At 26.8% G+C, this 24598-nt stretch overlaps 4 protein-coding genes across 7 annotated transcripts; 3 read left to right on the forward strand and 1 right to left on the reverse strand.

Annotated features, from left to right (window-relative positions):
* Window positions 1-216: 216 nt before the first annotated feature.
* Window positions 217-3751, forward strand: LOC123261653 (protein tramtrack, beta isoform-like). 2 transcript variants are annotated; one of them, XM_044723355.1, is made up of 7 exons: window positions 217-363; window positions 444-511; window positions 622-926; window positions 2372-2551; window positions 2631-2859; window positions 2913-2999; window positions 3314-3751. In XM_044723355.1, the coding sequence occupies exons 3-7, from the start codon at window positions 726-728 to the stop codon at window positions 3571-3573; spliced, it is 957 nt and encodes a 318-aa protein (XP_044579290.1). In that variant the 5' UTR covers window positions 217-363; window positions 444-511; window positions 622-725; the 3' UTR covers window positions 3574-3751. The 2 variants fall into 2 exon arrangements, with proteins under 2 accessions (XP_044579290.1, XP_044579289.1); XM_044723354.1 differs by having other exon boundaries at window positions 239-373; window positions 444-926.
* LOC123261655 (probable NADH dehydrogenase [ubiquinone] 1 alpha subcomplex subunit 12) lies at window positions 3735-5445 on the reverse strand. The gene is made up of 3 exons (XM_044723358.1): window positions 5272-5445; window positions 4433-4515; window positions 3735-4096 (listed from the first exon to the last, which is right to left on the reverse strand). Exons 1-3 carry the CDS (start codon window positions 5370-5372, stop codon window positions 3852-3854), a joined length of 429 nt encoding a protein of 142 aa, XP_044579293.1. The 5' UTR covers window positions 5373-5445; the 3' UTR covers window positions 3735-3851.
* A 127-nt stretch (window positions 5446-5572) lies between these two features.
* LOC123261651 (Golgi integral membrane protein 4-like) lies at window positions 5573-12549 on the forward strand. Of its 3 annotated transcripts, XM_044723352.1 has the most exons (8): window positions 5573-5900; window positions 6047-6122; window positions 6485-6667; window positions 6833-7308; window positions 8276-8410; window positions 9855-10351; window positions 11724-11851; window positions 11961-12548. In XM_044723352.1, exons 3-8 carry the CDS (start codon window positions 6487-6489, stop codon window positions 12014-12016), a joined length of 1473 nt encoding a protein of 490 aa, XP_044579287.1. In that variant the 5' UTR covers window positions 5573-5900; window positions 6047-6122; window positions 6485-6486; the 3' UTR covers window positions 12017-12548. The 3 variants fall into 3 exon arrangements, with proteins under 3 accessions (XP_044579287.1, XP_044579286.1, XP_044579288.1); XM_044723351.1 differs by lacking the exon at window positions 6047-6122; XM_044723353.1 differs by lacking the exons at window positions 5573-5900; window positions 6047-6122 and adding an exon at window positions 6199-6310 and having other exon boundaries at window positions 11961-12549.
* Window positions 12550-16376: 3827 nt separating this feature from the next.
* LOC123260707 (chitinase-like protein Idgf4) lies at window positions 16377-22284 on the forward strand. The gene is made up of 6 exons (XM_044721975.1): window positions 16377-16507; window positions 17139-17263; window positions 18708-18961; window positions 19028-19331; window positions 20848-21010; window positions 21718-22284. The coding sequence occupies exons 2-6, from the start codon at window positions 17146-17148 to the stop codon at window positions 22178-22180; spliced, it is 1302 nt and encodes a 433-aa protein (XP_044577910.1). The 5' UTR covers window positions 16377-16507; window positions 17139-17145; the 3' UTR covers window positions 22181-22284.
* The last annotated feature ends 2314 nt before the right edge of the window (window positions 22285-24598 follow it).

The following is a 24598-nucleotide window of genomic DNA, read 5'->3' on the forward strand; positions in this document are numbered from 1 at the left end:
TTAAATAATTTTTTCATTAAAATTAATTTATATATATTGTAATTTTTTTTTAATAAATTTTTATCATTTAAAATTTTTTAAATTTTATAAAATTATTAAAAAAAATTTTTTAAATAAGACAATTTTTTTTTTCTAAAGAAAAATTTTTCACAATAATAAAAAAAAATTGTTTTTTTTTTTACTTTATTTATCTTTTCAATCACATAAAAAAAACAATAAGTAATATAAAAAAAAAAAAAAAAGAAGCGCCATCAACGCTAGTTAAAAAAAACTAACCTCTAAAATGTAGAAAAAAAAAAAGTAAACAAATAAACCAAAAAAACATGACATTATTTACTGCGTTTCATTTCCCACATGGTACTTGTAAGTATTTGTATATAAGTACTTATGTTTATGTATAGTAAGAAGATGTATATGTATATAATATGTGTATATATTTGTAGATATATGTGAAGATACTGGATACTTTTTAGATTGTAGATGATGATTCCAGGATAGGATTGATGTCATGGTCTGTCATAACTGTTGATTGTTGAATTTGTTCAAATTTTTATCACGTACGAGATATTTTAATATTTGTCTTCAGTAATTCTACTTCATTATAAGTATAAGTAATACCAGATACTCTTTTTATTGGGTGACATTTTTTATTTTATTGGAGTAGTAATTTAAAGTAAATTAAAGAAATTCCCAATCCTCATAATTGCTAATAATAACTCCAAACAATGGCTCTGATGGATGATGTTACTTCAGAAGAATTCGCATTGCGCTGGAATAATTTTTCTAATAATTTATCCGACGGTTTTTCGGCGCACTTAAGTAACAAAGACCTGGTTGACGTTACTCTGGCTGTTGAAGGCCGACTGTTACAGGCACACAAACTTATTTTATCTGTATGTAGTCCGTACTTCCATGAAATATTTAAGGTAATTTTTTTATATTTTATCATCTTTATTATTAACAGAATAAGAAAAATTTTGTCTCCAGGATAGTTATATGATAAAATCGGTTTTTTAATGAAAAAAAATTGGTTTTTTTCGATCATTCTCATCAATAGTTAATTTATTATGATAAGTATTTAGGCTGCATTCGAAAATGCTCTATCTTTAGATAAATAATTAAGAAATGACCTTGTATCTTTGGAACTATTGACATTTTTTACGATATAAGCTCATCCCGACAGTACACTCATCGAGACCTTTCATTTGAGTACCCACATCAATTTTTCATATCTTTTATATATTTATATATATTACATATATGTATATATGAAAAATATATCAAAACTGCATGTGGGTACTCAAATGAAAGCTCTCGATGAGTGTAACATCGCGATGAGCTTACATCTTTAAAAATGTCAACTGTTAAGAAATTACATATCATCTAATGATATTTTCAAAGATATAAGCAAACCCTCACAGTACACTCATCGAGACCTTTCATTTGAGTACCCACATCAATTTTTCATATATTTTATATATTACATATATGTATATATGAAAAATATATCAAAATTGCATGTGGGTACTCAAATGAAAGCTCTCGATGAGTGTAACATCGCGATGAGCTTACATCTTTAAAAATGTCAACTGTTAAGAAATTACATATCATCTAATGATATTTTCAAAGATATAAGCTAACCCTCACATTACACTCATCAAGACCTTTCATTTAAGTACCCACATCAATTTTTCATATCTTTTATATATTTATATATATTACATATATGTATATATGAAAAATATATCAAAACTGCATGTGGGTACTCAAATGAAAGCTCTCGATGAGTGTAACATCGCGATGAGCTTACATCTTTAAAAATGTCAACTGTTAAGAAATTACATATCATCTAATGATATTTTCAAAGATATAAGCTAACCCTCACATTACACTCATCAAGACCTTTCATTTAAGTACCCACATCAATTTTTCATATATTTTATATATTTATATATATTACATATATGTATATATGAAAAATATATCAAAAATGCATGTGGGTACTCAAATGAAAGCTCTCGATGAGTGTATCATCGAGATGAGCTTATATCTTTAAAAAAGTCAATAATTAAGATAGTTCAGTGAAATTAAACAAATATCTTGTGAACTATTAACATTCTTAAAGATATAAGCTCATCCCGACATTCCACTTATCGAGACCTTTCATTTGAATACCCACATCAATTTTTCATATATTTTATATATTTATATATATTACATATATGTATATATGAAAAATATATCAAAAATGCATGTGGGTACTTAAATGAAAGCTCTTGATAAGTGTAACATCGGCATGAGCTTATATCTTCAAAAAAGTCAATAGTTAAGAAAGTACAGTCCAATTTAACAAAAGAATAATTATTTTCAGGCAAACCCGTGTAAGCACCCAGTCATAATACTCAAAGATATTAAATACAATTATATTGAAGCGCTGATAAATTTTATGTACCAAGGAGAAGTTAATGTCAAGCAGGAAGAACTCGAGAATTTTTTAACAGTCGCTGAAATTCTTAAAGTCAAAGGTCTTACATTTAATAACGATGTAACAGTTCGTATTTTTTTTTTTTGTATTTTCTTTATATTTAATTTTTAAATTAGAAAGTCACTTTATTTCTTCTTCTTTGTAGCACTCGGACGAATTTCCGATTAATGGTTACGATAACCCGGAGAGTGAAGCTAAGAGTGTGAAACCTAAAGAAAGAAGCAAAAAAAGAGCGCAAGATTCAACTCAACCCAGTAAAAAAGTCAAGAGGTCGCAGGGGTTATTAAAAAGTCCTTTAAAAACAGATCCTGATAAAGATCAAGATGAAAATAATGTCGATAATTCTGTAGATCATTCCAGTGGAATAAATAATGGTGAGTTTTAATAATCAGTGTTTGTTTTGTAATTTTAATTAAATATTTTTTAGGTGAAGCTACTGATGTAATCAAAGAGGGTGAGGATTCAAATGAAGACCTACTGGCTGATGACACACTTGATAACTCTGCAGAACCAAGTAATTTAATTAAATCTTATTACTTAGTTGAATTAATTAAAAAAAAATTTTTTTGATATAAAATTATTGGTTAATTAATTTTAAAATAAAATTAATAACTTTTCTAGATATGTTTCCAAAATTCTTGGCCAAGTTTTGATAAATTAAAATTATTGATTAATTTAAAAATAAAATTCAACACTTAGTTGAATTAATTTTTAAAAAAATTTTTGATATAAAATTATTGATTAATTTTAAGATAAAATTCAAAACTTTAAATATGTTTCCAAAATCCTTGGCAAGGTATTGATAAATTAAAATTTATTTTAAATTAGATATTGGACCAGTGACATACAGATTATCTGCCCGAGGACGTCCGCAATTAGTTTACGAAGGGTTCGTATATAATTTAACATCCCGGTCAGAAGTATTGAACCGATCGCACTATCGCTGTGCTGAACAGCACCGCGGTTGTCGTGGCAAGTGCGCAGTAATCTCTGAAAGATTCATGCCAACTGGAGTTAAAGACCACAACCATTTACCAGGTTACCTTTCCGAGGAAGATTATTGCAAGAAAAAGTCTTACGAAGATTAATTAAATAAGTAACTAAAAATACTTGCGGGTCTAACGATTTATACGATAATTTTTTTACTTAATTTTCTACATTCTAAGAAAGCTTACCAATGTACTTATTTATAAACTGGAGATTTAAATAACTTGTTAGTGCTGCTTGATTAATAATTAAGATAATAAACTCCATGAAGAACTTTTATTTACATCTAATTTCATTTAAATAAACTTTTTTCTAGCAAAAAACACACTGGATAATTGCTACACGCTCAGGACTTTATAAATAACTTTTTGAGCACGAATTAATTTTGTGGAGGCTTCCATGGCTCTACTTTTGGCTTGGTGGTACTGTAGGGCATGTAAGCTTCCTTAGTACCCGACATATTCTCTTTGTGGTCGATCATCCATCGGCGCTGGACTCTTGCTGGGTCTTCGTGTGGCAGCAAGTCTGTTTTGTAATGCAACCATCCGAACCATTCTGGTGGGACTTGAGATGCGTCGTAATCCATATGAACGTGATCGGCATAAATTACCCAACGATTTCTTCCTATTTTTTTTTAAATAGATAATTTGTTATTAGAAATTTTAATCGAGATAATTTAAAATTATCAGGTGATTTCAATTTTAGTGAAAAAATCAGACATTTCGGAGTTTTAAAAAATTATTTATTACTTATAAGTACATAGACAAAAAAAAATGATAAAATGTCTGAAATCTTAGGGCCAGTTTTTCAATCCGAGATAAAATTTTATCCAGGATAAAATTATTGTTGCCAGTATATCTATATACATGAAATATATAGATATATATTAGAATCGAATAAAATTTTATCTCGGGTTGAAAAACTGGCCCTTAGTATTTGTTTAAAAATTAAAATATTTACCGTAGAAGTAAAAGTCATTTTGGTAATAACGATTGCCATATTTGTCAGTACCCATATGTTTACCAAATTTCAAATCATCGGTTCTGGAAACATAATTATTTATTAGTAAATAATAAGGATTTAAGATATCATTGATGATAAATAACAAATAAATAAAGTTAATTAAAAAAAAAAAGTATAAACTTTAAGCAGAAATTTAACCATTTTTTGGTTTTATTTAATGATCTTAAAATTAAGAAACATTTAATAATTTTTTAGATTTTTATAACTAACAAATTACAGCAATAAAAAAATTTTAAAAAAATTTCCACATGTAAAACTTGTTAAAAATTGGAAATGCAAATTTTTTATTAATAATTTTTATGGTACTGAATTTAGCTGACAACTGTCATTTTTTTAAATTTCTATAACAAATCAATAACAATAAAAAAATGCTTTTAAAAATTTTCACCAGGAATTTTTTGTTAATTTTCACATTTGGAAATTTTTAATTAAATTTTTTTCATAATTATTTCATTGCTAAAAAATTCTAAAAACATTTCTAATGTCTTTCATCTTCAGTGTCATATAATTTTTTGTAAACAATTTATTTGTTTTACAAAATCCAAGTAAAGTTAAAATGTCTGCTAATTTAAGAGTCAAAAAATAAATTATTAGCAAAGAAAAATTTTTTGAAATTTTTTGAAATTTCTAAAAAGTTTTTGTTAAAATTATTTAATTGTCAAAAAAAATTCTATACATTGTCTGTTAGATTCACCATTACAAAAAAGTAAATAAGTTGGAGAGTGACAAGGCAGCGATAAAAAATATGAATCAATAATAATTTTTATAAAAAATACCTGTATAGTGTTCCGAGGACTTTCAAAGGATTTACACCATTTTGTTTAATAATTTTTCCCAATCTAACTAATTGGTCAATATGACCCTTAATAAAACTCATTGTTGTTCTTCGCGATTATGTAAAATTAACCAATATCAATAGACTATTGATTGAGGTTATAATTCAACACTGAATAAAATTGCTTGCCAAAAACTGGAAGGTTCAAATTCATCATTACCGACTTTTTAAAAGTATCGCCATCTAGCGGAATAAAAAATAAATAAAACACAGTAAACATGACTTCTCGGCTTTACCTTACTCCACATAGCCGCCATATGACGTGACAGTTGTCAGTATGTGTCTAGTGTCTTCTGTCTGTTTCTAACCTGGAGTCCGGGGAAGAGAAGAGTATTTACGCTCCAGCATATACTCCGTGTCTGGTTCTATTGTCAAACGGATGTGTTATTAAAGCAATTAAACGACTTATTGTGTCATAAATCTACCAACCAATGTGCTAGCAAGCCGTATATTATTATTGTAAATATTATTGAGTATAAAAAAGTAATTTATAGCAAACAGTTTATTTACTCGATCGCTCAACGATGACCAAGAGTTGAAACTTAACGTCAAATTATATTTTTTTTTAAGGTAAGTTTTTGTCAACAAGTTTTTTAGCAAGTAAAAAATTTATTTTTTTTTACCTGTTAATTTTTAATAATTTTTTTTAATAATTTTTTAATTTTATTTAAGACCGACAAAAAAATAAAAATTAAAAATATTAATAAATCTTACAGACTTTCACTTACAAGTATATTTTCTACATTATACATCAACATCAGTATTACTGTACGGGTACTAACTACTACACAGGTATTGTGTAGAAGTATACATACATATTTATATTTATAATACAGATACTGGTGAAGAAAATGTTATGGTCTCAAATGTGGGTCATGTGAAACAAAATAACCATGCTTGTGAATAAAGTGAATAAATTCAAAACAATGAAACAAAAACACGCGGAAGTTGCCACGTGTTAATCCTAACATCATAACACGGTTGATAAATTTTAAATTGATGTACTGCATAGATCTTTATCAACTTAAAATTCTATTCAATTTAAATTATCTAATTATTTTTAACAATCTATTGAATTTTATTTTTATCAACTTGTTAATTTTCTTTTTTTACTGAATAATGAATATTTATTTTATTTATTTATTTATTTTCAGCCATGACCGGCTCCCGGCTCGGAAGAGGCCGCGGCGGCCGTCTAGCTGTCTATGGAGGCTGTGCAATTGTTGTTTTTCTTTTAGTATTTTTATACCGCGCCGCTACCACTGAAATGACGAGGCTTAGAGAATTACATGTACAGTGTACACACCAGCAGGAAGCTTTAGCCGCTCAACTTCAAGGTAAATATTTTCTGCTCCATTAATTTTAATCCGAAGACAAAATAAAGTCTATAAGTGTTTTATTTTTAATTTAAAAATTAAAGTCAAAGTCATAAATCGATGGTGGATTTTTAAGATTTTTTTTTAAATAAGAAATTAATGATTTTTTTTTTTTTTTTTTTTCAGTAATATTCGAGTACAAAGAAAGATTAGAAAAATCTTTGACTGAAGAAAAAAATTCGAACGCAGCTGCGAAACATGATCTCCAAGAACGTGCCAATCGCGAGAAATCTCTAAGAGATAAAGACAGTATTGAAGCTTTGCAGAGATTTAATTCTCTGCAGCAGGAGCATAAACTTCTGAAGACCGAGCATCAAGATCTGCGTGACGAGTGCGAGAAAGTGCATAAGCAAGCGTTGGAGGAGAGAAGCCAGCTTGAGACGACGCTGCAGATGCTGAGGAGCCAAATAAAGAAAGCCCAGGAGGACAAGGAACAATCTATGGAACATCTGAAGAACAAGTACATGGAGCTTGAGACTGAGAAGACTAAAATCGAGAAAAATTATAACGAGTTGATGAAAAGCAACGGGAATACTGACAGTACTATTGAACACTTGCGCAAAGAAGTATTTCAATTGCAGCGGGAGCTAGAGGATTCCAAGGTAAATTTTTTATTTTTAATTAATAAGTACTAGCAACCTTGCAGTCACTTTGAGACTGCCGTGACTTGTGAACTTTGAATAAATAAAATTTTGTTGTGTTAGATAATGAATTTTGTTAAATTGCACTGTACTTTCTTAACTATTGACGTTTTTTAAGATATAATAAGCTCATCCCGATGTTACACTCATCAAGAGCTTTCATTTGAGTATCCACGTGCATTTTTAGTATATTTTTCATATATACATATATATATAATATGTATAAATATATAAAATATATAAAAAATTGATGTGGGTACTTGAATGAAAGGTCTCAATGAGTGTAATATGAGGGTGAGCTTATATCTTTAAAAATATCATTAGATGACAAGATTCAATGTCATTTCTTAACTATTGACGTTTTTAAAGATATAAGCTCATCCCGATGTTACACTCATCAAGAGCTTTTATTTGAGTACCCACATGCATTTTTGATATATTTTTCGTATATACATATATGTAATATATATATATAAATATATAAAATATATGAAAAATTGATGTGGGTACTCAAATGAAAAGTCTCAATGAGTGTAATGTGAGGGTAAGCTTATATCTTTAAAAATGTCATAAGATGACAAGATTCAATGTCATTTCTTAACTATTGACGATTTGAAACATATAAGCTCATCCCGATGTTACAATCATCAAAAGCTTTTATTTGAATACCCACATGCATTTTTGATATATCTATCATATATACATATATGTAATATATATAAATATATAAAATATATGAAAAATTGATGTGGGTAGTCAAATGGAAGGTCTCAATGAGTGTAACATCGGGATGAGCTTATATCTTTAAAAATGTCAATAGTTCACAAGATACAAGGTCATTTCTCAATTATGTATCTAGAGTATTTTCTTATTCTCTTAATAATAAAGCTCAAGAGTATTGGTTAATTAATTAATGTTTGATTTTTAGGCGTCCTGCAAATCAGCAGCTACTGCAGTTGAAAAAGGAGACAACAAAGCTGTCGAGTCAGTCGGGCAACCCAGCGTTGAAAAAGAACCCAAAAAGAGACTGGCTCAGCAGCAATCGGCCCCTTCACCCCAACAGGTAAGTCAACCGAGTAACAACGACGGTGATAATCCTCAACCTATCCAAGCGCCACGCAATCATCAACCAATTGATAATTCTCTTGAGAATAATCAGGATGACAAAGATCAGAATATCAACAATATAGGATTTATTCAAAAGAACGGTATGATCGTGCCTGCTGGCGCTAATGATATTGAGCGCGACAACGAACAAAAATCACTACCGTTACCTTATGTTGTAAAAAGAAAAAATAACAATGACAAAGATGTTAATGGCGAGCAAGTTAAATTAAATCGTGAAAAAATCGACGATCATAACAATGACAATAATGATAATAATGACAATAATCCGGTGTTGCCGATGCCAAATGAAATGAATAATAATTATAATAATAATAATGGTAAATCATCGTCGACTCAGAATAACATGATACCGTTTTTAAAACCACAAGCTATTGATAAACCTGTTGATGAAAACCAGCGAAATATTCAGAGCCCGCTACTTTAATTAATCTTAGTGAATTGATTTATTTACTTTAAATAATTAATAATTATAGAACAAATATTCACAAAAAGTTATTACTTAATGTGATCTCAAAATTTATTTTTAAAGTATTTAAATTACACGGTCTGTTTGCAATTTTAGTTTATATTAAACTAGACTAATTAGATTTATTGTAAATAAATATTTACAGTCGAAAAAATAATTAGTTGGGATGGCGTAGTAAAATTTAATTAATTTAAATGAATTTATTTGAATTAGTATATTAAAATATTAATAATTAAAATTTATATTCCAACAAATTATTTTTCTTAGCCATAGTATTTTACGATACTTCACAAAATGATTTAAATCTTTGAATCATATCTGCATTTACTTAGTTTAATTATTTTTTCAAATTATTAATTAAGTTGAATATTATATTCTTTATACTCATGTTAATTTTTTTTATTTTTTGACTCTTATTTGGACATTTCTTTTTGCTCTTTTAATTTTATTTAAGACAAGGTTTAGTATTAGTTATAAAAAAAAAAAAAATTGAGTATGATAGTGCAATTAGAGTGTACTTAGTATGTACATTGCCTTTTAAATGTGCCTGTACTTTCTTCTGTGTTACTTAAATTAAATAATTAATAAAACTGTTATTATTTTTACTTGCTTGCGTTTTGTTTTTGCACCTCCTATTTTATGTATCGCTAATTAATTTTATTTATTATTATTATTATTATTTATTGCTAGTTAGCTTTCTTCTTGAGTGAAATCAAAATAGTTTTCAATCTTTTGTATCATAAGTGGTTGAATGAAAAATTACAATACTTATTTCTACGCATGCTATTTTAAAAGCCTGTTAATTTTTTTTGTGTAAGTAAAGTAAAATATTATTCCCGATAATAGATAAATAAAAAAAAAAATTAGATATATTTTATAAAACTACATAAAAATATTTTTTGTTTTATTACAGATAAATTTAGTTGTTAACGTAGCGAAAGAATCAACTGTAGGAAGTTATACAAAATCAAGTACAAATTCTTCCTCAATAGTATCTTCCGATAAATTACTCCGAAATGCTGTCGTGGCGCCTGTTAAATCAGCTTCACGTGGAAAATTGCCCGTTGGCGTTCTGCCAATACCAAAGTTAGTTGATCAAAAAGTTGATACCGAAGAACTTAAAAAAATAAATCTCAATCGAATTTCGCTGAGCGAGGACAACAAAAAAAGCAATAACAATTTAAATATTGACGGGAATAATAATTTAAACCGTAATAGTATTCACAACAACCACAATGGTGTCAGACAAACAAAAAATTCAGAAGAGGCACCCGGGAATATTGAGCACGATGTTGACAAGCACGTAGCTGATCAAATCCTCGGGAGACAAGAAAATCCTCCTTGGTATAGAGTTAAGCCTGGTGTTCAGGAAATTGGAGACGAACCTAATCATCTGAGAAAGCTTCCTGAGTAAGTTAAAATTATGTATACATAAAATTTTTTTTTTTTTAAATTCAATTAAATTTTTTAAAAGTTTTATCTAATTTATAGTAACTAGCAACCTTGCAGTCACTATGTGACTGCTATGACTTGTGAACTATAAATAAAATTTTACTTTATTAAATAATGACTTTTGTTAAATCGCACTGTACTTTCTTAAATATTGACGTTTTTAAAGATATAAGCTCATCCCGATGTTACACTCATCAAGAGCTTTCATTTGAGTACCCACATGCATTTTTGATATATTTTTCATATATACATATATGTAATATATATAAATATATAAAATATATGAAAAATTGATGTGGGTACTCAAATGAAAGGTCTCGATGAGTGTAATGTCGGAGTGAGCTTATATCTTTAAAAATATCATTAGATGACAAGATTCAATGTCATTTCTTAACTATTGACGTTTTTGAAGATATAAGCTCATTCTGATGTTACACTCATCAAGAGCTTTCATTTGAGTACCCACGTGCATTTTTGATATATTTTTTATATATACATATATGTAATATATATAGATATATAAAATATATGAAAAATTGATGTGGGTACTCAAATGAAAGGTCTCGATGAGTGTAATGTCGGAGTGAGCTAATATCTTTAAAAATGTCATTAGATGACAAGATTCAATGTAATTTCTTAACTATTTACGTTTTTAAAGATATAAGCTCATCCTGATGTTACATTCATCAAGAGCTTTCATTTGAGTACCCACATGCATTTTTGATATATTTTTCATATATACATATATGTAATATATCTAAATATATAAAATATATGAAAAATTGATGTGGGTACTCAAATGAAAGGTCTCGATGAGTGTAATGTCGGAGTGAGCTTATATCTTTAAAAATGTCATTAGATGACAAGATTCAATGTAATTTCTTAACTATTTACGTTTTTAAAGATATAAGCTCATCCTGATGTTACATTCATCAAGAGCTTTCATTTGAGTACCCACATGCATTTTTGATATATTTTTCATATATATAATATATAAATATATGAAAAATTGATGTGGGTACTCAAATGAAAGGTCTCGATGAGTGTAATGTCGGAGTGAGCTTATATCTTTAAAAATGTCATTAGATGACAAGATTCAATGTAATTTCTTAACTATTGACTTTTTTAAAAATATAAGCTCATCTCGATGATACACTCATCAAGAGCTTTCATTTGAGTACCCACATGTATTTTTGATATATTTTTCATACTAAAGTCAAGACCTTAGCAATGACACTAAATTTCACTAAAAAAAACCGATTTTATCATATGATTATCCTGGATACAAAATTTTTCTTATTCTCTTAATAATATAGATAATTTTTTTCAGGCATGACGTAGCGATACAGCAAGGTGATAACGAGCAGTATGATAATGGTGATTATTATAAAGAACCACAACAAAAAAACAGTGATATTAATTTAGAGGAAGGCGAAGAAGAGGAAGAGGAAGAAGAAGGTTAAAAATTATTTAATATAGTTTATTTATTTATTTCTTTATTTATTTATTCTGATGTTATGTTATAGTAAAAGAAAACCAGTTACTTAAAATGATAATTTTTTTTTAGATGGTGATGAAGAGCCATTCGATTATCAAAATAATGCTGGGGATAAACACAAATAAAAGAAAGACTTGTGTAATATAAATATATATATAAATATATACATAAAAAAGAAAATAGGGAAGTACCATTCCAGTCAATAAGGATGATTGTAAATAAAAAAAATATTATTTTGGCAAGCCTTCTTGAGACTATTTCTCGTTTTTTAGAGATAATGAATTGGAATATAAATAAAACTAGACATAGCGCAGTATAATCAGAGATTAAATAAATAATATAGTATTTTTTATATAGGTCTGAAAACTACGACTGAGTATATATTTTTAATTTGAAACATCTGTTTGGTGTGGTTGAAATTTATACTATTAATATTTAGTAAATTATTATAATAAAATGTTTAAAATATGTCAATTTATTTATAAACGCAGACTGAATCAATCAGTATAATTTTTTACGGTTTATTTTATCTAAAAACTCTCGATGTATTGTACTTATTTATTGCCAATGCTCGTAAGACGGTTTATAAACTTAAGACTATAAATAATTATACATACTTGAAGAAAAATAAATTTATTACGGACACTTGTGTAATATTAATTAGTTTTTAAGATAGAATGTACGTACTACTGTAAATACATTTTTTTTCGTAATAAAAAAAATTAAAAAAAAAACATTTTTAGTACGTTTTATGCTATTATTTATTTTAAACTCTTGAATTATTTTCCAAGTACATTCACCTTCTTTGAAAAACAACTCAACATCATTTGTATGAAAATAAATTGTATTTACGCGAGGAAATTTTTTTTTGTTTTTAATTGAAAAAATTTCAACTCCAACTAGCGACCTGGCAGTCACTTTGTAACTGCCGTGACTTGTGAACTATAATTAAATAAAAATTTGCTGTATTAAATAATGACTTTTGTTGAATTGCACTGTACTTTCATAAATATTTACTTTTTTAAAGATATGAGCTCATCCCGATGTTACACTCATCAAGAGCTTTCATTTGAGTACCCACATGCATTTTTGATATGTTTTTCATATATACATATATGTAATATATCTAAATATATAAAATATATGAAAAATTGATGCGGGTACTCAAATGAAAAGTCTCAATGAGTGTAATGTGAGAATGAGCTTATATCTTTAAAAATGTCATTAGATAATCAGATTCAATGTCATTTCTTAACTATTGATGTTTTTAAAGATATAAGCTCGTCCCGATGTTACACTCATCAAAAGCTTTCATTTGAGTACCCACATGCATTTTTGATATATTTTTCATATATACATATATGAAATATATAAATAAATATATGAAATATATGAAAAATTGATGTGGGTACTCAAATGAAAGGTCACAATGAGTGTAATGTGAGGATGAGCTTATATCTTTAAAAATGTCATTAGATGACAAGATTCAATGTCATTTCTTAACTATTGATGTTTTTAAAGATATAAGCTCATCCCGATGTTACACTCATCAAAAGCTTTTATTTGAGTACCCACATGCATTTTTGATATATTTTTGATATATACATATATGTAATATAAATAAATATATAAAATATATGAAAAATTGTTGTAGGTACTCAAATGAAAGGTCTCGATGAGTGTAATGTAGGGGTGAGCTTATATCTTTAATAATGTCATTAGATGACAAGATTCAATATCATTTCTTAAAAATTCACGTTTTTAAACATATAAACTCATCCCGATGTTACACTCGTCAAGAGCTTTCATTTAAGTACCCATATGCATTTTTGATATATACATATATGTAATAGATAATATACATAAATATATAAAATATATGAAAAATTTATATGGGTACTCAAATGAAAGGTCTTGATGAGTGTAATGTCGGGGTGAGCTTATATCTTTAAAAATGTCAATAAATCTCAAGATACAAGGTCATTTCCTAATTACTTAAGATAAAATTGTTAATTTTTTATCATGAATAAGTATTCAATAAATAATTAAAAAAAGTGATAGCGCAAAATATTTGTTTAACAAAATTAAAACCTTTTATAAAAAAAAAAGCGTAAATATCGCGGGTCTGTTTCTGACTCACAAATTATATAACTTGTAATTAATGTATAAATCGACATTAAAGTATGACTTATATGTGTTCTCAATAAATTGTTAAATCGAGCGAACAAAATTGAGTTTTTTTATTTTTATTCGATTATTTTTTTATAAATATTTCTATAGATATTCATATACTCCAAAATAAACTTCTGCAAAACAAAAAAATCGAAACAATTAAATATTTATACAATTGTTTTCGCTGGAAGTAATTTGATTAGCAACTTGTATAATTTCTTAGAAGACAAGACTGAGAACGGCCGGAGTTAACAAGACCCCGAAGAATAGGTCACCAATTATTTAATAAAATAGTTTAAAGCTGAATAAATCATTTAATTAATTACAAAGCTAACAGTAATTCATAAATGTATTGACATTATTTTAATTTACTTTATCCTATATATTACTTTCATTTATCTCGAAGTAATAGTTAGATAATATTATATTTTCTGGTACGTAGGGTTATCGTTTTATATTTTTAATGGATAACAAATTCAGAGAAAGATCAGCTTATGATTATTTATTATTATTATCATTATTTTTTTGTCTCAGTAAATTATAATACAAGTTTTTGTTTTTTTAATGAGAAAGTCCGTATATAGAAACATTTGGAAATTCCCATTCTTCGAAACTGGTATCGCAAACACATTTACTTTAGATTATAATTATCAGGATTATGTTAAATAAATTTCTAAGAGAATAAATATTTTCTCAATGACTTATTATTAAGTATAGGTTTTAGTCAGCTTAAAATGTATTTATCACAAAATAAATAATCGAAAATTAAAATAAAATAATAATAAAAATAAAGCATTAAGTCGAAACATGCGACAAAATGGTGTTATCCTTGGCTTGGAATTAACAAAACCGTATTTGCATACAGATGAGACAGATACTCGTGATCAATCGGCTCTTCAAGTGTTCGTGTTTATAAACCATGTACGAAAACAACCAAACGATTTCTTCTAAGAAATAAAACAAAATAAAAATAATTACACTGAGATAAAAAAATTCATTATGGAAAAAATGAACATTTTTGTAACAAGAAATTAAATTTTTGGAAATTTTAAACAATTTTATTTCATTATTATTCTTTGAAAAATAATTATTCTACACTTAGAGCAAAAATTTATTTTAAAAAAAATGAATAATGTTGTAATCAGAAATTAATTTGTTGAAAATTTTTAAACAATTTTATTTCTTAGCTGAAGAAATAAAAATTTTTCTCAAAGTAATTTTTTTGTCGGAAAAAAAATTTCTAGATTTGGAAATAAACAACTTCAGAATTTTCTTTCAAAATTATTTTTTTTTTTCAAATCTAGAAAATTTTTTTTTCAAAAAGAAAATTACTGTAAGAAAAATGTTTATTTCTTCAGCTAAGAAATAAAATTGTTTAAAATTTCCAGCAATAAAATTTCTTATTACAACATACACTGAGAAAAAAATTTATTTTGGAAAAAATGAACATTTTTTTAACAAGAAATTAATTTGTTAAAAATTTTAAACAATTTTATTTCATTTTTATTGTACGAAAAATAATTATTTTACTTTTAGAGTAAAAATTTCTTTTTAAAAAAATGAACAATGTTTTAATAAGAAATTTTATTGCTGGAAATTTTAAACAATTTTATTTCTTAGCTAAAGAAATAAAAATTTTTCTCACCGTAATTTTCTTTTTGAAAAAAAAGTTTTGTAGATTTGAAAAAAAAATAATTTTGGATGAAAATTCTAAAATTATTTTTTTTCAAATCTAGAAAACTTTTTTTTCAAAAAGAAAATTACGGTGAGAAAAATTTTTATTTCTTTAGCTAAGAAATAAAATTGATTAAAATTTTCAGCAAATTAATTTTTTGTCTCAAAAATATTCATTTTTATAAAAAAAACTTTTTATTTTCAGTGTAGAGTAATTATTTTTCATAAAATAAGTAATTAAAATTGTAAAGCTTAATGAATAAAAAATAAAATAAGTATTGAATGAAACAATTAAACAAAAGTAATAATATTGTTATTCGAATTAAAGTCCCAGTGACCTCTACCCTTCACATTAAACGCGTCTATAAATCTTGTTATCAACATCAAACACTGGGACTGTACTAGCTCAGTAGTTTATTATCGAGTGTGCCAGTGTAGGTTGATCCAAGATGTGAACTATTATCTACTTCTCTACATCCTCACGTTCATTAATATGTTATTATTATTATTATTTTTGTTCTACGTATTCTCTCTATCTTTATGTACACATAGCATGTATAATACAATAATATAATATATCACAAGTCGCATGAAGAAATTTCGAAATGTTACAAAGAATATGTGGTGGAGAGGGGCAGGGTAATGACTAATCAGATCCTTCCCACTTGGACGATTTTAATCCCCGTTTTAACGTCGGCGAGCTATCATTTTAACAGACGTTCAATTTGCTCTGTCAAATTATTTTCATCCTTCAACAAGTTAAGTCACTGGTAAGTTTATTTTTCTTACACAATTGTTTATGAAATTTTATTAAGTTTGTAAACTAGAAATTTTTATCTTTTCAAATAAACTTTTCATTCAATTAAAATTTTTTTTCATTAATTTTCTATTTAATAAAAGTTTTATTAGTTTTTTTTTTAAGTTAAAATTTAGTTTTTTTAATTAACTCCGCCGATTAATTAACATTCCCACGGAAAAAGTATATATTCTGGAATATATTTTGAAATATATTCTAAATATATTCCGGATATAGCCCGTTTTGCCCAAGGAATATATTTCAAAAGTATATAAATACCTGAATATATTCAGTATATACACGATGGATCAGACCATAGATCTGACGATAGACCAGACTATAGACCAGAGAAAAATTTTGAGTAAATCGGAATACAAGTGAGTGCATGACCATATATTCCTCGGGCAAAACGGGTTATATTCGGAATATATTTCAAAATATATTCCAGAATATATACTTTTTCCGTGCGGGCAATTAAATCAGTGATCTTTTTTGACGATACAATACTTCAGCAATTTTCAAAAAATAAAATAATTTATAATTAGTAATTAATAATTGCACAGTTAAATAAATAAAAAAATAAAATAGTGAATTTTTCTATAAAGATAGAAAATGAAGCTGTTGCTGGCAGTAATTGCCGCACTCACAGTTAGCCTTGGAGCTGCACTCGATCCTCATGAACACAACAAGGTTGTCTGTTATTGGAACTCCACCTCATTCGAACGTCCAGGTAAATAGATTACTCCATTACTCTATTACTCTTCTAGCTAAGTATTAACTCAATGTACCAAACATCTAATGTCATCAATACATATTCTTTACAACTTGTAAATTGATCTACTATGCTTTTACTGATGGAAATAATTTAAAATAATAATAATAATTATTTTTTAGAGTCAAAAATTCAAAATAAATTAATTGAAATTCAATAAATATTTTGCCGTGTATTATTATTGTTTTAACAGAGAATTTTTTTAGAGATATTTATTAGACTTTCTTCTTGATGTTAATAAAAACAAAAAATAAAGAGAATTAAAATAATTTTTATTAATAATGTAAAATATTTTGGACGAAACTCCATTTATCATCAAATTTATTTACAATGAAAATTTTATACTATAAATTTAATTTAAAAAAATTTTATTTCATTAGTATAAAATTATATTTTTATTTTATAATACCAATAATTATAATTGTTGATTTTTATGAATAAAATCGTAGTTTTAGATGAATTTTATGATAAATTAGCTGTTCGCACGGATATTTAACAAAAATTGGAGCTTTATAGTAATGATCCCTAATTTTTTTGAAAATATAATATAGCCTATGTGACCCGGAGATAAGTAGCTTTCCAAGAAAGAATTTTTCAAATCGGCTTAATAGTTTCGGAGCCTATTTAATGCAAACAAACAAACAAACAATCAAATTTTTCCTCTTTGTAATATTAGTTTAGATAAATGAAGTTTCATCCAAAATATTGCACATAATTAAAGTAAAGCTTTTGAATTTTTTGTGAAACTAGAACGAGACAGTGTACTATAAACATCAAATAGGCCATCTAAAATTTTTAATTAAAAAATTAAAATTTGCGTGCAGAATTCTATCTATATTATTAAATTTCCAAATTATGAAGTTCCTTAAAATTGATGATGTCAGTTTTCTATTTTTAATCCTGTTATAAGTGTACTTTATTATAAATTTATGTATATTATTGTCATTTGGCCATTTTGCCTTGGCATAAAAATTAAATCAATAAATAATTATTAAAAATTATTTTATACTAAAAGAAAAAAATTTATTTTGAAAAAAATGAACAATGTTGAAATAAGAAATTAATTTGTTGAAAATTTTTAAACAATTTTATTTTTTGATTAATAAAAAATCACAAGAACTTCCTCGTTGAAAAAAAATTTTCTAGGTTTGGAAAAAACAATTTTGGATGATAATTTGCAAGTTTTTTAATTAAATTTGTTGTTTTAAAAATAAAAAAAATTTTTTTCAACAAAAAAGTGAGAAAAATTTTATATTTCTTCGGCTAAAAAATAAAATAAAAAAATTTTCAACAAATTAATTTCTTACATTTTTTTCAAAAGAAATTTTTTGCGTCAGTCATAAAATAATTCTTTTAAATAAATAAATAAATCAATAATGATGATAATAATTTGACTTTTTAGGACCAGGAAAATTCCAAATAGATGATTTAAAACCAGCAATACCTTTCTGTACGCACCTTGTCTACGGATTCGCAGGAATCGACCCCAATAGCTTTGAAGCGATTCCTCTGCACCCAAATCTCGATACCGGAGCAGGATATTCCTTTTACCGGATTGTAAATCAGCTGAGACAGACTTACCCCCATCTTAAAGTCTACCTCAGCGTGGGGGGTAACGCCGATCCCGACTACGACACCCACAAATATTTGACTGTGGTAAGTTTCAAACTAATTAACCTCTTCTCAAATTAGTGCAAATATTAAGCAGACTTTGATTTGTAGACCGAGACCCCTGAAGCGCGAAACAAATTCATAAACTCCGCGGTAAGGCTTGTTACCGAGTACGACTTTGACGGAATCGACCTCGCCTGGGAATTCCCCGAGACCAAAGTTAAGAAGCAACGCAGCACGTTCGGCAACGTCTGGCACAACATTAAGAAAGCCTTTGGAGGCGGAAAATACAAGGACGAGCATGAGGAAGAGCACCGAAACGGATTCACGAACCTGGTACGTGACCTCAAGGTTCAATTGAGATCAAGAAACAAGGCTTTGACACTCACCGTCTTGCCCCACGTCAACGCGAGCAGTAAGTTTGACTATTATTTATATCCGAACAAAAACAGTTTCACTGTAAAAAAATCACGCCAAGTCCACGTTCATAAGACTATTAAGAAAAAAAAATTTTATTTCTTTACAAAAAGATATAAAATAAAAAATTAAAAAATCCAAGTAACCGATATGGTTGTATATGATTTTCGGAAATTAAAAAAAATTTTGTTGTAAATTTAAAAATTAAAAGAAACAATATTGGAACGTATTTAGTGTGCATGGTTACGAAAAATTTCACTTTTTATGAAATTCCTAAAATCTATCTACTAGGACTTTTAAAAAAAATTGAAGTAGACAATGACGTACACCAAGTACGTTCCAAAATTGTTTCTTTTAATTTTTAAATTTGCAACAAAATTTTTTTTAATTTCCGAAAATCATATACAACCATATCGGTTACTTGGATTTTTTAATTTTTTATTTTATATCTTTTTGTAAAGAAATAAAATTTTTTTTTCTTAATAGTCTTATGAACGTGGACTTGGCGTGATTTTTTTACAGTGAAACTGTTTTTGTTCGGATTTCAGTATTTTTTGTAATTATAATAAAAATTGACAATTTTAATTTAATACATTTCCGGTGGCAAACTATCCCCTTTAAGCTATAGTTCATGTAAAAGTTATTCTTGCGCCGCCTGGCGTGTGTAATTGCAAGCTGTCAAATATCTTTTTTTCACTGTAGTTTCCCATCTATTATAAGATTAGCATGCATCTTTATATTATTTAGTCTCTGGCCGTCCGCTTTTTACATAAGAAAAAAGTTAAAATCTAAAAATCTGGGTCGCTATAGTTTGTGCTGATTATTTTTAATAATTTTAAATAGAAATTATAAAGATAATTGATAATAATCAAGTAATACGCGTAATAAAAGCATGAACTACTATTATAAAATATCATATAAAAAATCAAAATAAATTTGAAAAAAAATTTGTAACCTCAAAAAACCGTTCTGCTTACGGTATATACACACTCGGTAGTCTGGCTTGAGAACGGAACTTGGCGCCAGACTCTATCGAGTCTGTTGATAAACCATAACTAGGCCATAATTAGGTGAAAAATTAACATTTTTTTATTTTTTTTTATTCTGCTTGTTTTTACGGCGCATTTATGATAAAAAATGTCGTAAAAGGAAAAAATAACCCTTCGATAGCTTTTTTGCCTTTAAAAGTTGGAAAAAAAATTGGCTTTCATGTTTTTGGATAAAATTTATATTTTATCTTTTTTTGATGTTTTTTAAAATTTTTTTTTGAAAAGTACATAAAAAAACGAAAAATAAAAAAAAAATTGATAAATTTGATCAAGAAAAATTAATATAGGCCGGCATGGGTTGACCCCACTTGTAAATAATTGCCGTAAGTTTCCGTAACAAACAAAACAATTGTCTTCTTATTATTTTCAATGATATTCAATTACACCCACAGTTCATTTATATTTACTACGCCTTTGCTTAGCTCGTTTTTTATTAATCTAATCATTTTATTTTCTTGTTTGTAGTCTACTATGACGCAAGACTTCTTGCTCCCAACATCGAGGCCGTTCATTTGATGGCCTTCGATCAGATAACACCTGAAAGAAATCCCAAAGAAGCTGATTACCCTGCGCCGATTTATGAAAGTTACAACCGTGTGCCTCAGGATAATATTGACGCTTCTGTCAGGTGAGTTTTTTTTTATAAATTTGTTTTTTTTTATTTTAAAGGAAAATTTACGAGATATCAAAAAATTATTACAAGTTTTATTATTTTTATTTTTCAAAAAAATTTATTTCAAATTTTTATTCTTAAATATTTCGATGTTCAAATTTTATTTTAAAAAACTTTAAGTAAAATTATTACCAATTTTATTAATTTCTTTTTTTTATCGTTTTATTTAAAATTTTTAAGTTTAATTTTTATTTTTAAATATTTTTATGTTCAAATTTTATTTAAAGAATTTTGGAGTAAAATTTCTTGTAAAATTATTAAAAATTTTTTTTTTTTTAATATTTTTTCCAAATTTTTAAGTTCAATTTTTATTTTTAAATATTTTTGTTCAAATTTTATTTTGAAAATCTTTAATAAGTAAAATTTCTTGTAAAATATAAAAAAATTATTACTAGTAATGTAATCATTTTTTCATTTGTACAAAATTTCAAAATCAAAATTTTTTTTTCAATTTCTGAATTGACATTTAATTGAAAAAAAAAAAGACTGTAAATTTAATAAAAATTTTTTTAATTAAAAATTAAAATTTCCAAAAGAAAGCTCTTTCATAATTTTTAATTTCTTCAATAATTTTTCAAAATAATTCTTATCTCATGAAAATTAAAAAAAAAAAAAACAAACAATTGTATCATAGTCTACTAATAATAAAACAATCATAACAGATACTGGCTGGAACACGGAACTCCCGGAGGTAAGATCGTAATAGGAATCCCAGCGTTCGCTCGCACGTGGAAACTGACATCAGAAAGCCAAATCTCCGGAGTGCCGCCAATAGTAGCTGACGGACCTGGAGCGGAGGGACCTCACACAGCAAATCCAGGAGTCCTGTCATACGGTGAAGTCTGCACCCGTCTGACGGAGAGCCACGTGGGTAGACTGAGACGCGTCAGTGATCCGTCAAAGAAGTACGGAAGCTACGCGTATCAATCCTACAACCCCGAAACGTCGGCTGACGGGATCTGGGTCGGGTACGAAGACCGCGATACTGCTGGAAACAAGGCCAGCTACTCAAAAGCCAAAGGTCTCGGCGGCGTTGCCATCTGGGATCTTTCCACCGACGATTTCCGAGGAATCTGCGCCGGAGATAAATTCCCCATCGTCCACGCTGCTAAAGATAAACTCTAATTATCATTAACAGTAATTAATACCCAATAAGTAATAATAATTTTAAATTTTAAATAAAACAACTTTACTTTATTTAAAATAAATTTAATAAAATATTTAACGCATTTTTTACTTGCAAATTATCTTTATTTTATTTTTTGCTGCTAAAGATAAACTCTAATTATCATTAACAGTAATTAATAACCCAATAGCAAAATAAAATTTTGCTTTACTAAATAATGACTTTTGTTAAATTGCACTGTACTTTCTTAACTATTGACGTTTTTAATGATATAAGCTCATCCCGATGATATACTCATCAAGAGCTTTCATTTGAGTACCCCCATGCATTTTTAATATATTTTTCATATATACATATATATAAATACATAAAATATATGAAAAATTGATGTGGGTACTCAAATGAAAGGTCATGATGAGTATAATGTCGGGATGAGCTGATATCTTTAAAAATGTCAATAGTTCACGAGATACAACTCATTTCTGAATTATATATCTAGAGATAAAGGTAGAGAATTAAGAAATGACCTTGTATCTTATAAACTATTGACGATTTTAAAGATATAAGCTCATCCCGCTGTTACACTCATCAAGAGCTTTCATTTGAGTGCCCACATGTATTTTTAATAAATTTTTCATATATACATATATGTAATATATATAAATATATGAAAAACTGATGTGGGTACTCAAATGAAAGGTCTCGATGAGTGTAATGTCGGGGTGAGCTTATATCTTTAAAAATGTCATTAGAGGACAAGATTCAATGTCATTTCTTAGTTATTGACGTTTTTAAAGATATTACCTCATCCCGATGTTCCACTCATCAAGAGCTTTTATTTGAGTACCTACATGCATTTTTCATATATACATATATGTAATATATATATATAAATATATAAAATATATGAAAAATTGATGTGGGTACTCAAATGAAAGGTCTTGATGAGTGTAACATCGAGATGAGCTTATATCTTTAAAAATGTCAATAGTTCACAAGATACAAGGTCATTTCTTAATTATGTACCTAGAAATAGAGTATTTTATTTAAATAAATTTAATAAAATATTTAACGCATTTTTTACTTGCAAATTATCTATTTTATTTTTTATATATTTACACAAATTTTCGTGCGATCTAAATTCATTAAAACAAAAATTCATGTGTTATACATTTTAATTATTATTAATAGTAATTAATAACTAACAACAATTTGACATTTATTCTGGTCACAAATGTAAAGGTTTTTTTTTATTCATTGCAAACAGACTAGATTCATGATTTGATAAATATATTAAATACTAGAATGTAAGATGGCACTCGGCGGTGGCTCAGTACACTCATATTTATTTACCTAATATATATATATTTTATATTTTATTAACTATTACACAACATAATCATTACAAATAATAACACGACACCCAACAAATTATCGTCTCAGTGATACTTTAAATATTCAAAGACATTTATAAGTGCGCGTACGCTTGTATACATTTTATATCTTTATATTTTTTATTTTTTCAATTAGCAGTAATAAGTAATAATATTTAATATTGGGTGTAGTGATACATTCTATTAATACTTAGAAAATACTGGGCGTGGTATTTGGAATAGCTTACTTCAGATTTTTATATTTGTATTATAATAGATACACTTTCAAGGGAAGGGCACTCGTAACATACTGTATTTTTTTTTTTTAGTTAGTGGTTTAATTTATTTATTAATTATAAATAACATTTTTTTATTTTCTGGTCAACGAGATAAAATATCGCACATTTATTTCTATACTAACAAATTTTATATTCTTTGTTGTATAAATATCAAGAAATTTATCTATTTTATTTTTCATTTTGGGGTTTTTTTTATCAAAAAAAATTTTAATTATGGTAATTATTTACAAGAAGGGTCAACCCTATTTTGGGACATAACTAAATGAAATATTAACATTTTTTATTTTTTTTATTCTGCTTGTTTTTACGGCGCATCGATGATAAAAAATGTTATGAAAGAAAAAAATATAAATTCGATAGCTTTTTTGCCTTCAATAGTTGGAAAAATTTTGGCTTTCATGTTTTTGGATAAAATTTCTATTTAATTTTTATTTATATATTTTTTTTTTGAAAAGTACATAAAAAAAAAGAACAATTTAAAAAAAAAATTGAATATCAAAATTTTCTAAAAAATTCATAAATTTTTTTGAAAATTTGTTAAATTTTGATAGTCACCTTTTTTTTTTTTTTTTTTTTTAGTTGAATATCACAATTTTCTAAACAATTTATAAATTTTTTTGAAAATTTGTAAAATTTGTTAAAATTTTGATAATCAACTTTTTTTTTTTATTATTAATTTTTTTATGTATTTAAAAAAAAATATCACTAAAATCAAATAAAAATTATGAAAATTAACGTAGCAAAC

This window comes from Cotesia glomerata, linkage group LG3 (assembly GCF_020080835.1).
Source record: "Cotesia glomerata isolate CgM1 linkage group LG3, MPM_Cglom_v2.3, whole genome shotgun sequence".
Lineage (NCBI taxonomy): Eukaryota > Metazoa > Arthropoda > Insecta > Hymenoptera > Braconidae > Cotesia > Cotesia glomerata.

What these genes read in the sequence shown, in the direction of transcription:
- LOC123260707 (XM_044721975.1), top strand. Translation starts at nt 17,146, where the DNA reads ATGAAGCTGTTGCTGGCAGTAATTGCCGCACTCACAGTTAGCCTTGGA. An exon ending in CACCTCATTCGAACGTCCAG is followed by an intron (nt 17,264 to 18,707) that starts GTAAATAGATTA and finishes TTGACTTTTTAG; the next exon opens with GACCAGGAAAATTCCAAATA. An exon ending in AATATTGACGCTTCTGTCAG is followed by an intron (nt 21,011 to 21,717) that starts GTGAGTTTTTTT and finishes CAATCATAACAG; the next exon opens with ATACTGGCTGGAACACGGAA.
- LOC123261655 (XM_044723358.1), bottom strand. Translation starts at nt 5,372, where the DNA reads ATGAGTTTTATTAAGGGTCATATTGACCAATTAGTTAGATTGGGAAAA. An exon ending in GTCCTCGGAACACTATACAG is followed by an intron (nt 4,516 to 5,271) that starts GTATTTTTTATA and finishes TTATGTTTCCAG; the next exon opens with AACCGATGATTTGAAATTTG. An exon ending in AAATGACTTTTACTTCTACG is followed by an intron (nt 4,097 to 4,432) that starts GTAAATATTTTA and finishes AAAAAAAAATAG; the next exon opens with GAAGAAATCGTTGGGTAATT.
- LOC123261653 (XM_044723355.1), top strand. Translation starts at nt 726, where the DNA reads ATGGCTCTGATGGATGATGTTACTTCAGAAGAATTCGCATTGCGCTGG. An exon ending in CATTTAATAACGATGTAACA is followed by an intron (nt 2,552 to 2,630) that starts GTTCGTATTTTT and finishes TCTTCTTTGTAG; the next exon opens with CACTCGGACGAATTTCCGAT. An exon ending in TTCCAGTGGAATAAATAATG is followed by an intron (nt 2,860 to 2,912) that starts GTGAGTTTTAAT and finishes AATATTTTTTAG; the next exon opens with GTGAAGCTACTGATGTAATC.
- LOC123261651 (XM_044723352.1), top strand. Translation starts at nt 6,487, where the DNA reads ATGACCGGCTCCCGGCTCGGAAGAGGCCGCGGCGGCCGTCTAGCTGTC. An exon ending in TTTAGCCGCTCAACTTCAAG is followed by an intron (nt 6,668 to 6,832) that starts GTAAATATTTTC and finishes TTTTTTTTTCAG; the next exon opens with TAATATTCGAGTACAAAGAA. An exon ending in CGGCCCCTTCACCCCAACAG is followed by an intron (nt 8,411 to 9,854) that starts GTAAGTCAACCG and finishes GTTTTATTACAG; the next exon opens with ATAAATTTAGTTGTTAACGT.